The sequence below is a fragment of the Physeter macrocephalus genome, chromosome 11, assembly GCF_002837175.3.
Source record: "Physeter macrocephalus isolate SW-GA chromosome 11, ASM283717v5, whole genome shotgun sequence".
NCBI lineage: Eukaryota > Metazoa > Chordata > Mammalia > Artiodactyla > Physeteridae > Physeter > Physeter macrocephalus.
In genome coordinates, this window is record NC_041224.1 from 88,104,455 (window position 1) to 88,121,424 (window position 16,970).

The 16,970-nt window shown below is 35.4% G+C and overlaps 1 protein-coding gene across 18 annotated transcripts in view; it reads right to left on the bottom strand.

Annotated features, from left to right (window-relative positions):
* AP4E1 (adaptor related protein complex 4 subunit epsilon 1) overlaps positions 1-16,970 on the bottom strand; it is a 149,506-nt gene that overhangs the window by 130,551 nt on the left and 1,985 nt on the right. For all 18 annotated transcript variants that reach the window (XR_008618608.1, XM_055088221.1, XM_055088220.1 and 15 more), the window contains exons 2-7: positions 16,543-16,614; positions 13,017-13,140; positions 9,268-9,341; positions 6,761-6,882; positions 3,832-3,991; positions 1,896-2,062 (exon numbers count right to left, since the gene is read on the bottom strand). Coding sequence is in view for 17 of the 18 variants with exons in the window: in XM_055088221.1 (XP_054944196.1) it covers positions 1,896-2,062; positions 3,832-3,991; positions 6,761-6,882; positions 9,268-9,341; positions 13,017-13,140; positions 16,543-16,614 (719 nt within the window). In the remaining variant the exon portion in view is untranslated. The remainder of the gene's footprint in view (positions 1-1,895; positions 2,063-3,831; positions 3,992-6,760; positions 6,883-9,267; positions 9,342-13,016; positions 13,141-16,542; positions 16,615-16,970) is intronic.

A 16,970-nucleotide genomic window follows, 5' to 3' on the forward strand; every position in this document is an offset into this window, starting at 1 on the left:
TTAAGAAACATACGTTAACATAAAATCTTATTAGATTTGGAACAACAAAGGAGGGAACGAACATTCTAATGTTCCATAACATTTTAAGAGAGTTCTACTCTTTATTCATTTAATTAAGCCTAATTTCTATTCAACTGAGCTCTCTGAACTCTATTCAACATACTCATCTTTGTACATATTCTTCAAATTCATCCATGAAGGAAAGAAGGAAGATAATGAGTTAATGAATTTAGTAAATTCACTAAATGCCTCCAAAGTTACTTCCTGACAACATATGATGGCATTAAATCCTTTTGGACCAGCGAGGTCTGAATGCATTACTATGAAATTCATGGTTTTAAAACAGAATTCTAGTGAACTCCAACTAGAGCTCCACAATAGGACAAATTTCCAATGTGTGTGTCTGCTCCATCAACTCCAGGTTTTCACCCTAGGTTTCAATCAAGGTTGAGATTCATAAACATAGAAAAAAGTAAAACGGCAACACCAAGAGTGATACAGCCCAGTTAGCGCTAATCAGGAGCTCACCAAAGACGGATGCTGACATGACGCTGAGGAGACATTACTAGGAGCAATAATAGCCTAGAGGACAATCCCTTAGTAAAGTGAGACTAAAGAATTAGCATATAGGAGTTCCCTGGTGGCGCAATGGTTAAGAATCCGCCTGCCAATGCTGGGGACACGGTTCTATCCCTGGTCCGGGAAGATCCCACATGCCGCAGAGCAACTAAGCCCATGTGCCACAACTACTGAGCCCGTGGGCCCTAGAGCCCATGCTCCACAAGAGAAGCCACTGCAATGAGAAGCCCGTGCACCGCAACGAAGAGTAGCCCCCGCTCGTGGCAGCTAGAGAAAAGCCCCCACACAGCAACAAAGACCCAATGCAGCCAAAAATAAATAAAATATTTTTAAAAAGGATTAGCATATAAATGTACCCTACTGTATAAAACAGAACCACATCTCTAAAGTCAGAACCTGATTAATAATATTTTCTCAAGACAGAAACACATCAGGGGCTCAAGCCATGGTCCTTGCTCTCAAGGGGACCAAATCTAGTTGCTCTTGAACAGTTTAAAAAAAAATTCTGTAATAAAAATAACAGGTGTGCACACATGCACACACACAGAGAGAAAGAATGATAAAGCAAATACAAATAATTGATGAACAGAGGTAGAGAGAGCTCCCTGTACTATTCTTGGAATTTTTCTGTAAGCTTGAAAAACTACAGCAAAATTAAAAGTTACAAAAATATATGTAACTGTAAAGGCACCCATAAAATTACTGCCTAAAAGAGTAATTCAAACAAATGAATTGTTCCAATTAGAGCAACAGGGTAAGCAAACTATAGTCTGCAGGCCTAATCTGTCCAGATGCCTGTTTTTGTATTGGCTACAGGCTAAGAATGGTTTTTACATTTTTAAGTGGTTGAAAAAAAATCAAAAGAATAGTATTTCATGACACAAAAAGATTATATGAAATTCAAGTTTTAATGTCCTTAAAGAGTTTTTTTGGAACATAGCTGTGCTCATTCATTTACATATTTTCTATGGATGCTTTTGAGCTGTATACAACAGCAGAATTAAATGGTTGCAATAGACAACATATAGCCCACAAAGCCTAAAATATTTATCTGGCCCTTTATAAAAAAGTTTCCCAAGCCCCAAACTAGAATGGTTAAGAAAGTTTCACAGAACATATGGAGCTTCAAAGGTATCTTGCACTGTGAGTAGGACTGAGATAAGCAGAGAGCCAGGATTATCCCAGCAACCTGAATTTTTACACTTCTTATAGTGGCTTATTTATCACTATTAAGTCAATTAAGCATTGGGAGAAGCTGGTTTATCATGAAACCTCTAGATGACTAAAGCCTATCAAATTTACCTAGAATAGTTTACCTTTGATCATCTTTTCCTAGAAGTCCTAGTATTCTCAACAGCTGAATTTGTAACCATGGTGCTGGTACACTGTGGTAATTGAAATCTACGGGGAGTTTTCCTCCAACCACTTGCTTCAAAATTGTTACAAAACTCCCAGTCAAGTCTTTATATGCAGATGAATTCTCCTACATCCAAAAAACAAAGTAAAACAAAACAAAAAACTTTCTGTTAATAATAATGTCTTAAAAATAAAATAGACCTGGTTGAAATGCCATATAGAATCTAACTTAATACATGCTCACTTAAGAAGTTTCATGTTCATATTTAATGAAACAGTCCTCTAACTGTGTAATTTCTTCCACCATGAAACTCCTCTGGCTACCAGATCCAGAGCTGAATCATGCCCCAAAAAGCTTCTACCACTTCCTACTTCCTATACAGTTTAATCACATTTCCAAAATTCTATAATTACATCTTAGAACCTTTAAAAGCTAGTATCAGCAATTAAAGCAAAAACTGAAAAGAACTGGCAGACTGAAAAAAGCAGTAATACCTCTACTTTTGACGAAAACCAAGGTCTGTTTCCAATCTCTGAATTTTGTTTTCAAAAGACTTCTCATGTGATTGAACTAAATATGTTCCAAATGGAAGAGCATAGCCAAAATTACTCAAACATTTAAAACTCCCAAAATCAGTAAGCCTGCTTATCAAAAACTAATTAACTCTATAGTATTTAAACGTATTTCTGATTCTGAATGAGTGTGCCTTGATTATCTATCTGACTAATCTCTTGGACTGGGGAAATTTGTTTTTCATCTTATTTTTTTTAACTGAAGTGGAGTTAACATACAATACTATATTAGTTTCAGGTGTACAACCTAGTGATTCAGCATTTATGTATATTACGAATTGATCACCACTATAGGTCTAGTAACCATCTGCCTGAACTGGGGTAATTAAATACACATTCCTCAAAATGAATGTTAGACTCTTCATTGTAATTTTTACTATGTATCAAGGACAAATTTTTGGAAGGGAAATAATAGCTCTTTTAGAGTTTAATAAATGTTAGAGGAAAAATAAGATTTAATATCAATTATCTATTTATACCACACTATTCTGGAACACACAATGCATAAAAGTAAAGACAACCTTCAGTTTCTGTAATTTTAAATTGATTTCAACAGCATATCCCATTTCATTGTGAGGTGTGATGAAATCTCTCACAAATATATACTTTCAGACACAAAGGGTTTCAGGCAATACACTGGGGTTGAATTAGTATAAACCCGTATCATCATTTAGAAAATTTTTTACCATACAATTCAACCCCCCCTTCCTCCTCCAACACAGTATCAACGTATGGAGTCAACACTGTAGACTATGCCTTGCACGTTCTCCACCAGCTCTCCTCATTTCTATAAACCGTTATATGTATCCCATGAAGTTGTATAAAAGGGAGGCACTGCTTGAAAAACCACAAATCTTCAAATTTCAACCACTTTCCAGAGCTACCATTTTTCCATGCTTCTTTCATAACATGAAAAAATTTTAGGCATAAAAAAAGACTAGGGCTTCCCTGGTGGCGCAGTGGTTGCGCGTCCGCCTGCCGATGCAGGGGAACTGGGTTCGCGCCCCGGTCTGGGAGGATCCCGCATGCCGCGGAGCGGCTGGGCCCGTGAGCCATGGCCGCTGAGCCTGCGCGTCCGGAGCCTGTGCTCCGCAACGGGAGAGGCCACGGCAGAGGGAGGCCCGCATACCACAAAAAAGACTAAATCTATAATTTGTCTACAACTCATGCAATCAACAACATGCAAAAATTACTATTAAAGTGTCAATACAAATTTAAATGTGACTTAAGCATTTTACTGAAAAATATGAGTTTTTCTTTTAATTACATAATTACATTTTTCTAATGGTAACTACTCAGTACCTGCTCAAAATGCCAACTTACCTTAATCATCCTAAGGTATATGTGCAAGGAAGCAGCCATGACCCCAACATCTCTGTCACAAAGTGCTTTCCGAAACTTAATATGGATATGCTGTACTTGATTAGGAGCGATAAGATAGAATTTATATAATGCTAGGACAGCTTTTCTTCGTATAATCTCCCTAAAGATAAAAAATAAAATCTAAATAAACCATCTGAATTATCAGGCATTTATTAGTTTGAAAAGATTATGGACCAGATGACTGTAAAATACCAGCTGTTACCTGAATCTAAAAAGAAAGAATTACACATTTATTATTAATTTTTTATTCTAATCTACCAAACTATAAAAAGTGGTTATCTCTAGGAGGTAAGACCTCAAGAGACTTTAACTGTCCATGTTATGTATTTCTCTAGTTATAAAATTTTTTGGTAACAAGCATATATTACTTTTGAAACCAAAACAAACCAGGAAAGATAAATTCCTTAATTCCCTAATTCCATTTTTGAAAGCCATATCTCTAGAAATTGGGAAAAGAATCAACAGTAAGTTTAAATGAGTGAGAGGTAATTTCTGCCAATAACATTAAACAGTCTCTTCATCAATATTAAGTCTCCTTAACATTCTAGCTTTTCATATTTCTTTTTTTATATCATGGGCAAACGTACTCCAAATACTTTGGGGGGCAGGGGAGTATAAGGGGGACTTACATTAAAAGATGTTACTCCTCTCCTTGCCCAGCTCATGTTTCAAAACCTCATTACAATGAAGAGGAAAGTATACACAAGTCTTGCACTTCATTTGTAACAGATAATGTCTAGCACACAAGAAGCAAAAATAAAGAGTTGCTATCCTATGAACATAATGTAGTTTCCAAGGAATTATATTCCTTGTTTTTGTCTCTTATGCCTATTTCCACAGAGTTCATATTTGCAGACTGTGCTGGCAATGCCCACAACAGCAGTACGGAAGCATTTATTTTCAGGGTTCCTTAATACGTATTTCTGTTACCTAAAATCACAGAATCTCAAAATTGAGATCATTCAGTGCAATCCTCTGTGTTCCACTCAAGAATACTTTTTATAAGATTCCTAACAAATGGTCACCCAGCCTCTGCATTAACAAGCAACCTACTATCTTCCTAGGTAAACTATGTCATGATGGAAAATTCTTCTCACATAAAAAGAAAAGCAGATTAACAAAAGATTTGCCATTAGTATTAATACTACAGTAACTGTAAACTATATCCCAGTGTATTGTTATTGGGCATTAACCAATATGAGTTCCGGGAGAGAGTAAGTAAATGAGGTGAGGAAAAAGAATACAAACTCTGGGGGCTTCCCTGGTGGCGCAGTGGTTGAGAGTCTGCTTGCCGATGCAGGGGACACGGGTTCGTGTCCCGGTCCAGGAAGATCCCACATGCCGCGGAGCGGCTGGGCCCGTGAGCCATGGCCACCGAGCCTGCGCTCCGCAACAGGAGAGGCCTCAATAGTGAGAGGCCCGCGTACAGCAAAAAAAAAAAAAAAGAATACAAACTCTGAATAGGCTCAGGAATCCCTAGGTCTAGCCCAAAGTGGTGGCAATAACACAAGATATCAAAAAACCTGGATTCCGGCTGTGAGTTTGGCGTGCTGAAATATAACCAGGGATTCAAAAGTCGAGTCCAAGCCCTGTCTTAGAGCTTCGTTGTGATATCTACTGGCTTATCTGTAGCTCTGTCCCACAGCTCTGTCTTTAGCTCTTTACTCCATAGCATGGAGTTAGGTATGGCCACAATTGCAAAAGCAGAGTTTCAGAAAGTCTAAACTCTAACTGGTAGAAGACAGGAAAGGCCAGGATTTGAAATGGCAGTAGGTGGGAAGCAACGGGGAAAAAATTCAATTCTTAGAAAGATTTCATACAAAGGATAAGTATGGCTACCACAAAACAGTGGTGGTATGGAAAAATTTCATTAAAATATGCTCTGCTATGATCAGATCAACCTCTAATTATCTAAGAAAGGCTAATATTTTATTTCCAGTAATTAATTTTCCATACTCATCATTTGTTCTAAACACAGATTTGATATAAACAAAACATTACAAGTCTGAAAAATCTCTGAAGTTATTCCATAATTCTTAGAAAAAGCTATCATTTTTAGCTGAAATATTCATGGTCCAAGATTTAAAGAACACAAACCATAAAACAACATTTTAAAATCTTAGAACACTAAAAATACTGACTTAAGCATATGAAATATTATACAAGTAACAAAAGAAATCTTTATCAAAAATGTATACATAACTAAAATACTGCAATCACAAAGGAAAAATGGCAAGTGACTGTAAACTTTTCCCTAACTCTAAAGATTATGAAGTTGAGGGGCTTGGTCAAAAACAAAATAATTCCAAATGTGGTGAAAAAGTAATCAGGTTGAGAAGGAGAGAGTTAAGGAATCATACAAGATTGGCAAAATACAAGTTAAGGTTCATTTGGATATATTCTGCTATAAAACAGAATTTGAAAGCTGCAGTTTTGATATAAAGCATCCCCAATACATTGAAGGTCTGTGTTCATAGCACTTGAACCATTTCCATATGTTTTCCATTACTTCACTTTATCCTCAAAACAACTCTGTGAGAACTAAGGAGCTTCAACCAACCCGTATAGCCAAGAGAAAAACAGGACCCCTGATGGTTAACAGAAGAAGTGGGAAGAAAGCCAAGGATTTCTGATGCTAAGCCTCACTGACTCTCAGTTTAACTTTAGAAAGTTGCCAAACATTTTCTAAACCCACATAAAAATAAAGGACAATAAAGGACAAATATCAGGGATTTTTGCATTATACCTGGAAGTCAAAGAATATCCTCTATCCTGGTAGCATTAAGTTAAAGTTAGAATAAACTTCTGAGTATAAATTTTCTTTTTGAAATACATAGTGTAGACACCTATCCAAAAAGAATTTACTTACTTAGAATGTTGAAGTTTATCTTCTATTAATGGAAGAACAGCTGGAATCATTTCTCGAGGGAAAATCTGGCTGACGATAGTAAGTGCCATACATACTTCTACTAGGTTAGTGCTCTGCAAGTCCTAACATTATTAAGCAAAGAAAACATTCAGTGCAAATTCTGAATCTAGGGACATTGAACTCAACATTGCAATGGTCCTACACACTTAATAGTTTTCTACTAACTTTTTAAATTAATTTGTACATTTAGGCTTACCTCATATTTTATAGGAATACCCGTTTCATTTGCCTTAATAGAGTCAATAGATAAAGATAGCCAAAAGGCAACTGATCTAAAGGAAACTGTATTTCTGTCCTGACAATGACCAAAGCAGTCTTCCTTATTACAGCCTTTTTCTCAACTAGTAACAGAATAATTTTATGAATTCTTCTTGTTAATCAACAATACTAGTGGAAGTTTAAAAGGAAGCAATTCTTGAATATATACGATAAAATGTATGCATTCATGTATACTTACATAAGCACAAAGTTTACAAACCGTTCTAATAGAACCCAAAACTACGTTTTTTAAAGTTTGCAAAAGTTTCAGCTACTAGTAAACTTAAGAGAGTATATAACTTAACAATTCAGAAAGTATTGATACTACACACCCACACACATACTATCTCTCACACATATCAAAAGACTGAAACAAGATAAAACATGAAAAAGCTCAACAATTCAATTATACTTCATTACCAATTTTGTTTAAACGTTTAACAGGAAACAATACTGTGTATGGATTAAATTGTGTTTTTATTATCTGTACATTTCAGTTACCCAGTTAAACTCTGTTCTTCTTTAAACTGACTTTCAGAATTTAAAAGACTTCAGTTATTCAGTTTATATCACATCCCTTTAAAACAGATCCGAGAGAAAAAGACAATGGCATGGAAGATGCATCTGACTAAGAGTCTGGAGATCTGAGTTATAATTCCAACTCTGCTTTTTTTTTTAATGTATTCTTTTACTGAAGTATAGTTATTTATAATATTGTATTAGTTTCAGGTGTACAGCACAGTGATTTAGTATTTTTGCAGATTATACTCCACTATAGGTTATTACTAGATAAATGAGTATAATTCCCTATGCTGTCCTTGTTGTTTTATCTATTTTAAATATAGTAGTTTGTTATCTATTAATCCTATACTCCTAATTTGTCCCTCCCTCTCTCCCCTTTGGTAACCACAAGTTTCTTTTCTATGTCTGTGAGTTTGTTTCTGTTTTGCATATACATTCATTTGTATTATTTTTTAGATTCTATATATAAGTGATATCATACAGTACTTGTCCTTCTGTCTGACTTATTTACTAATATTTAATTTCAATAGTATTCTCTAGGTCCATTCACATTGCTGCAAATGGCAGTATTTCATTCTTTTTTGTGGCTGAATAATATTCCATTGTGTATATATACCACATTTTCTTAATCCAATTGTCTGCTGATGGGCACTTGCTTCCATGTCTTGGCTACTGTAAATAGTGCTGTTATGAACACTGGGGTTACGTATCTTTTTTAATTAGTGTCTTCATTTTTTCCAGATATATACTCAGGAGTGAAATTGCTGGATCATATGGTAGTTCTATTTTTAGTTTTTTAAAGAACCTCCACACTGTTTTCCATAGTAGGTGACCAATTTACATTCCCACCAACCATGTACAAGGGTTCCCTTTTCTCCACATCCTCACTAACATTTGCTGTTCACAGACTTTTTTGTGAATAGCCATTCTCAATGAAGTGATACCTCATTGTGGTTTTGATCTGCATTTCTCTAATTTGTGATGTTGAGCATCTTTTCATTGCCTGTTAGCTATCGACATGTCTTCTTTGAAAAAATGTCTATTCAGGTCTTCTGCCCATTTTTTCATAGGGTTGGTTTTTTTTTTGATATTGAGTTGCATGAGTTGTTTATATATTTTGAATATTAACCCCTTGTCGGTCCCATGATTTACTAATATTTTCTCCCATTTCATAGGCTGTCTTTTCATTTTGTCAATTATTTCCTTTGCTGTGCAAAAGCTTTTAAACTGAATTAGGTCTCATTTGTTTATTTTTGCTTTTATTTCTTCTGCCTTAGGAGACTGATCCAAGAAAATATTGCTACAATTTATGTCAAAGAGTGTTCCACTTATGTTCTCTTCTAGGAGTTTTATGGTTTCAGGTCTTACATGTAGGTCTTTAGACCATTTTGAATTTATTTTCGTTAACTCTGCTTTTTAAAATAAAACAATAATAACAGCAGCAGTAGCAATTATTATTCCCTACAGTGTTTCATTTAACCCTAACAACTTGGTTAAGTTCTATTATTATCCTCATTTTACAGATGCAGAAACTGATATAAAAGTTCTTTCTAAGCCCATTCTATAAGTCTACCTTCTTTGAAAAATACCTAATTTGATTTATGAGAATGTCAGATGCCTGAAGGAATAATTTAAGACTTCATATTAACCAGCAAACAATACAATACCTTTACAACTGTATTCACAAGGAGAAGCAACAGTTCATGACTTTCATGTAGAAATAAAGAAACAGCCAAATAACCTATAAAATTTGAGAGGAAAAGTCTCATAATTACCTGCCAAAAATTAACATTTCCCAAGAAGTTAAACAAAGCAATAATATATTCCAAAGTTTAAGTGTCAAAGATACCAGTTACAGGTAAATATAAAAACAAATAGTAAAATAACAAGGTTCAAAAAATTCAGTAAGGAAGATTTCAGATGTTCTTCATCCTGAAGTCTTTCACAATTAGGTATTTCACAGGATATAACTGAAATGGAAAAGAAGCTATGTGCACCAACTTAAAGTCCTGTAAATGACATTAGGAATATATGCCTTCTATCTTCTGTGCAAATCTCTACACAATCAATCAAAACATTTTCTGTCTTGTAGCCAAATATAATTATTCAAAAACTAATAGCTACTACAGTTAATAAATAGTGAGTTACTAGCTATCTGTATTACTGAATGAGCTACCTGATACCAATCCATATGATGTAAATCATCTGTTAGCCATAAACAATACCTTATTTTCTCAATTTGATGATAAACTATTGAATGAATAGAAGTTGTTGAGGAAAGAAACAATGTCTACCACATTAAATGTACTCATTTACTTAAGTACTTTTATTTTAATAATATTAAAACATTAAAAAATACAACTTAAAATTGAGGAAGTACATTAATACTCTGACAAATACCATGTGCATGGAATCTAGATGCTCCATGTCATTTTCCTGTCACCCTTAATATCGATAACATTTGTTAGACAGTTACTGTGGGTTAAGTACATTACAAGCCTCATCTCATTTAATCCTCACAACAACTCTATGAGGTAGATATTATTATTATCCCCAATATAATAATGAGGTCCCAAAAGGATAACTGCCCAAGGTCTACAGCTACTACATGGTGGAGCCAAGACTACAAGCCAGCCAGTAGGAGTTAGTTCATGTTTTTAACCCCTATGCTCTTCTGTCTCTCACACAGTCTACTTTGAGACCTTATTTCCTGACTCCCATCCCCATTGTTTTTCATTCTTCTCAATTCTTCCAGCCTTTTTATTAGGAATTCTAGTGTTAACTATCCCTATTACTACCCAGCATCCATACTGTGTCTGTTGCGGAAGATGGGAAAACTGTTAAAAATTTCTTGTTCTCACAACCAAGGAGTAGCAGCATGACCCACTGCAACATTTTCACTGAAGGTCAGAGGAGCAGAGCTATCACTCCCACAATCAGGAGAGAGAAAAAAGAACAAACCAGGACCAGGAAAGAGAAAAACCCTAGACAGCATTTAAAGCAGAAATTAGGTCTTATCAGATTACATCTGTTCAGCTAAGATATCACCCCCTCAAGTCACCAATATCAAGATACAAGAAGATCAACAAACAAATCCAAAGACCACCTCAAAACCTTATGAAATCTTAATTCTATCTGTTAAAAAGAATATCCTGTTTTGACAATCAGGGAAAACAAGGAAACTGTTTTGATAATCAGGAAACAGGGAAAAAGATATTCTGTGATTCAAAAAATTTAAAAGGTTTCAGGAAAACAAAGAATAACAACTATGATTATAGAATACATTTGATATGACTAAGAGTGAGGTACAGGATAGGAATACAGGCTTTGACTCATAGAAACTTGGGTTTATATTCTGGCTTCACCATTTAGTAGCTCTATGACCTTGGAAAATTGACTTGACCTTTCTGAGCTTCAGTTTTCTCCTCTGTCAAACGAAATAACATTTCACAAGATAAAGCACCTAACATAATTCCTGACTTAGTGGGTACTGAGATTTATTTACTCAACAGTATTCATGTGAAAAATAAGAATGCATTATCCATCAGAGAAAGCACCAAAGCTAGCCTTAGAAATCTCAGGAGAGTAGATGAGGCAACAGTACTGGCATAAAGGCATAAAAAATTTAAATGCTATCTTAAAAAAAACTTCCACTCATTAGCACACATAAAGAATATCTGATACCCACAGACACGTCTTTCTAGGTGTCAATAAAATACTTTCCTAAGGAAGATCATGAATCTCAATAAAAATGACTGTGAGGTTTCCTTAGTCACTGTAACTATGAAATAACCCACATACAAGGTCCTTCACTGCAACATTATTTATTAGAGCAAAAAATAAAAACTACCCATATATCCACCAATAGGGACCTAGTTGAAAATACTACAGTACATCCATCCGCTCACTGAAAACTATGCAATTGTATAAAAGTATAAAGATGTCAAAACAAGGTGCGGAATAATCTCTGTAGCATGCTATCTTCTGTGTAAGAGAGAGTATTTGAGTGTGTACCCATGAATTTGCTTGTTTTTTCAAAATGAAACAATGGAAAGATTAATCAGAAACTAATGAAAATAGTTACCCATGGGGTAAGGGGCAAAGCTGGTAGAGGGGTTAGAGATAAAAATGAAATTTCTCTGACTATACCTTTTTATCAGGTCTTAACTTTTGGACCATGTACATGTGTAATTTTTACACATTTTAAAAATAAAATTTAAGGAATTCCCTGGCGATCCAGTGGTTAGGACTCAGTGCGTTCACTGCCACAGCCTGGGTTCAACCCCTGGTCGGGGAACTGAGATCCCACAAACCACGTGGCACGGCCAAAAAAACCAATAAAATAATAAAAATTAAAATAAAATTTAATTGAAAATGGAAAAATTACATGAAAGTCTAAAAAGCAAAATATAGCAACAGATGTAAAAGGATAGACTATCTATTGTTTTCTAAATTTCCTGTTGTTAGGGATCTCAGAATTAGTTTGGAAAAGACATGAAAAGACAAACACCGTAAGACAACAGATGGTAGGAGCCACCTGAGATCACAGAAGAGTTAAAACTTGGTTTGGAATACAGAAAGGGAGAAACAGAATGCCAGAGGACACTCTACTTGGAGGGAAGAATGTAACAAATCTAGAAGACAAGAGTATTTTCAGTGGAGTGAGATTCAACAAGTGGAACAGTGTGTTCATATAGTCTCAGAGTCTTTACCAAGACATCTCCCATGCCGTACCCATCATCTGACAGCACAGGTCAATATAACTTGAGAAGAATGTTGGTCCCTGACAACATGACACTATCAACTTCTTTAAATAAAGAACATGTTCTACTCCTATATTATTCCAAAGTGCTTCCTTCGTACGTTTCTGATATAAAGCTGTACGTATATGAATACAAGATTTAAGTCCTTGTTTTCCTAATAGACTTAAAGGTTGATTATAGAAACAAAATTTTTTAAAAGATACCTCAAATCCTCAGTTAACAATTGTGAAACTAGGAGCAGGATACCAAAAATTATTCAAGTCAATTTCAGTTTTACCTATAAAAAAATCATCCCTTATCATTAAACTGATGAGGTTAGACAGACTTTTTAAAATCAGCTTCACTGAGGTATAATTTACATATAAGAAAATTCATCCTTTTAAGTAATAGTTCAATGAGTTTTGACAAAGTCATCTAACCACCATCACAAGAACAGGCAATTTTTCATCTTTTCTGTAACTCCAAAACGCTATGAATCAGGAAAATTAATTCCATTTTTAGGCTGTGAGTTTTTGAAGTGTCATCTTTTAAAGCTTTGGAAATCACAAGGCAGTGTTCTACAAACATACTACACACCTGACATCATTCACTTTATATAATAGCCAGAACTTTAAGGATAACATTAAGTGCAAAAGTCTTAAACACATACATACCAACTCTTTTTTCTAAAAGGTTTCCTTGTTGTGCCAACTTGATTGCATGTATGTAACCAAAGGAAGCATCATATCCGAGCATTTCACAATATATAAGTCTCACCATACATTCCTTCATCATTTTCTGAAAAACAAAATATCCAGTAACAGTATAAATAAATAGAATGCTTTGACTTTTTTTTTTAGTATGTTGTAATCATTTAATAGGAGAATTCTTTAATCCTGGCACTGAAAAAATAACATATATAAATTAATCACCCAAAGTCAGATTTTATAAATAAAGAGTTTCTCCCAAATTTAACTACCAACAGTACACATTTTAGTAAAATTATCTCAATATTTTGTTACTGGCAACAATACAAAATAAATCAAATGTAGCTATTTCTAATTCTAGGTGTCCCTTGCGTAAAATTTGGTTATAATGTGAGACACATGGTCCTCAGACAAAATTTCACTCGTGGTATTCTAACGTGGCTACTAGAATGCAGCACATCATTTTAATATACTTTGTCAAATGAAAGCATCCATAGAGCTCCCACAAGTTGGTAATAATTTCTGTAATGAAAATATTTTTCACATTTAAAGACTAAATTGCACCTGGAGCTTCTTCAGAATTACTGTGCTATATTATAATAGGCGATAGTTTGTTTTATAAGCATTACTTTTTCAACAATTCTCACAACTATTATGATTTCATTAATGGTATAATCATTCCAATATTTAACTTAACTGGATCTTTTAATATTTACAACACGAGCTAATAACTTGTTTTAAGAGATTCTATAAATCTGTTTTATTAGTATGAGAATATCTGCATCAATATTTATAGCAAATTTTAATCAAAAATTTAAAATATAAATGTGTTTCAAAATAAGAAAAGCTCAGACTATTTTAATATCTAAAAATTAATTAGGGTTAATATATTATAGGATTACTGAATCACAAAATGCTTAAGAAACAGTAAAATAAAATGTTTTAAAGTAAGAATAATATTTAATATTTCATATATATTATATAAAATAGAATATATATATATATATATATATACACACACATGTCCATGTAAACATGAAGAGTTTAAAAATAAACCATAGAAAAATCTTAAGGGAATAATGTTTAATGATTTAATTTAGGTCACTTGTGTTTAATAAAAGTTAATCCATCAGCACATTAATTAAAACTACTAAACACTGAGAAAACAAGCTTAAAGTATACTGGAAGCCTCTTCAAAGGCTTCTACATCAATGAGGAGTGAAAGTGTTCATTTAAGCCATTAAGTATCAACCCTGATTTTGTAACATTTTATCTCATAGTTTTTCAAAAGTCATTATGGACTTCGTTTAAGTAAAATTCTATTGCATACATTATTATTCTCTTATTTTTGGAGAAGAAAATGCTTTTCCCAATGCAGGAATTCACTCTAGAAAATTTCTTTAACAAATTATAATCCAACTTCTACATGACCACCTCAGGGACCAGACTATTCTGTAAAGTATGCCCAGAGTTGGACGGCCATAAATATTATACAATCTTCCTTCAAACTCTGGCTCCCTAACTTCTACCTACTTATCTAAATTCTGTCAACACCAGGTTTATGCCTGGTAACGTGAAAACTGTATTTACTGACACCAATTATAGAAAATTGAAATCAAACTAAATGAAAAGAGAGAAGCCATTTCTCTGTAACATTTCTATCAAGTAACATAACACAGAGTGATTTTATACATATACATAAAAACATATACATATCTATACATACACATACATATACACATACACACATAGATCACATTAACTATGTTTTGAGTTTCATTTGTCCACATATTATGATCATAAAAGGAAATATATACATTCTCGCAAGTGTTATTCACATACATAATCATGTATTCATGCAAAATGATCACTGCAATATTTTTTTTTTTTTTTTTTTTTGGTGGTATGCGGGCCTCCCTCTGCTGCGGCCTCTCCCGTTGCAGAGCACAGGCTCCAGACGCGCAGGCCCAGCGGCCATGGCTCACGGGCCCAGCCGCTCCGCGGCATGTGGGATCCTCCCAGACCGGGGCGCGAACCCGGTTCCCCTGCATCGGCAGGCAGACACGCAACCACTGCGCCACCAGGGAAGCCCCACCGCAATATTTTTATTAGAAGTGTATTCCACAGCAACTTACACAAAGAAGGCACTCACAAAATATTTGCTGAATAAACGTTGCCTGGAAAAATCTCATTATCTGAAACCACATAAAAATTAAAAGAAAAAAAAAAGTAGGCCTTAATCTAACTATGTAGGGACAGTTCCACAGTGGTCTGCATATGGTGGTCACAGCTTAAATAGTTGCTGAATGAATGCTGTTTGAAAATCAAATTATATGGAACCAAGTTTTTTAAAAACAAGATCCTGATTTAGCTATTGCACAATATACTCAGTTTTACAGCAAGAAAATCACTTTTCTACCTTGTCAGCCAACCTGTATTCCAAGATATAACAGTAAAATGAGAGACTTAACAATATATCAATTCAGGTCTGAAAATACTATTTTATTTTATACTTTTTTTTTTTTTTTTTTTTGGCTGCATTGGGTCTTCGTTGGTGTGTGCAGGCTTTCTCTAGTTGCAGCGAGCAGGGGCTACTCTTCGATGCGGTGCACAGGCTTCTCATTGCAGTGGCTTCTCTTGTTGCAGAGCACAGGCTCTAGGTGCGCACGCTTCAGTAGCTGCAGCATGTGGGCCCTAGAGCACGTGGGCTCAGTAGTTGCGGTGCGCAGGCTCTAAGGCACGCGGGCTTCAGTAGCTGTGGTGCACGGGGTCAGTGGTTGTGGCTCACGCGCTCTAGAGCGTAGGCTCAGTAGTTGTGGCGCACAGGCTTAGCTGCTCCATGGCATGTGGGATCCTCCTGGACCAGGGATGGAATCCACATGCCTTGCATTAGCAGGTGGACTCCCAACCACTGAGCCACCTGTGAACTCTCCTGAAAATATTATTTTAAATGATGTGTCCTAACCTTCTCCTAGTGCACAACATTAAAACAATAAGTTCAGGGCTTCCCTGGTGGCGCAGTGGTTGAGAGTCCGCCTGCCGATGCAGGGGACACGGGTTCGTGCCCCGGTCCGGGAAGATCCCACATGCCGCGGAGCGGCTAGGCCCGTGAGCCATGGCCGCCGAGCCTGCGCGTCCAGAGCCTATGCTCCGCAACAGGAGAGGCAACAACAGTGAGAGGCCCGCATACCACAAAAAAACAAAACAAAACAAAACAAAACAATAAGATCAGCCTTGGGGTCCCAGGAGTCCCACATTTATATAACTATCATCATGTTGGCACTGAACTGACATCAGTCAAGCAAGTCTTGCTCTGGTGCAGCCAGTCAGCAATAAAAGGCTAAAGTTAATGTCTGACTTGTTACCATCCATAACTGATCCTGACTGTGTGATAAATTAGATTTTAGCAACTGATCAATTAATGCCACTATTGAGTCCACAGTGGACCAGATTTCAAATTCAAAATGTGCTGGCACTGACTATGCAAACTTACCAGAGTTGTAGTAGGAGCAGAAACAGTTGCTTTCAGATTATTCAGTTCCTGCTGGATTAATTTCTCTTCCTCCTGAAAAAATGAAAATATTTGAATGCATGAATAACCATCTTTTTAAACTGTAACAGTATTTTTAAAAGGAAAAATATAACATAATACTTTCAATAAAAAAGAAACATTATTTTAAAGGAGACTTACAAAAATTATGCACTTAAGATTTGCCTACAGGCATTTCTCCAACCCTCAGGATCACTACTGGAAAGAATAAATATTTTCATGCTAACTCACCATGCCTCTTTTCTTCACTCAGTTACTGTCCCCTTAAGGACGGGTCAGCAGAAAATGTTTTTTTAAAAAAATTAACAGTGGGGCTTCCCTGGTGGCGCAGTGGTTGAGAGTCCGCCTGCCGATGCAGGGGACACGGATTC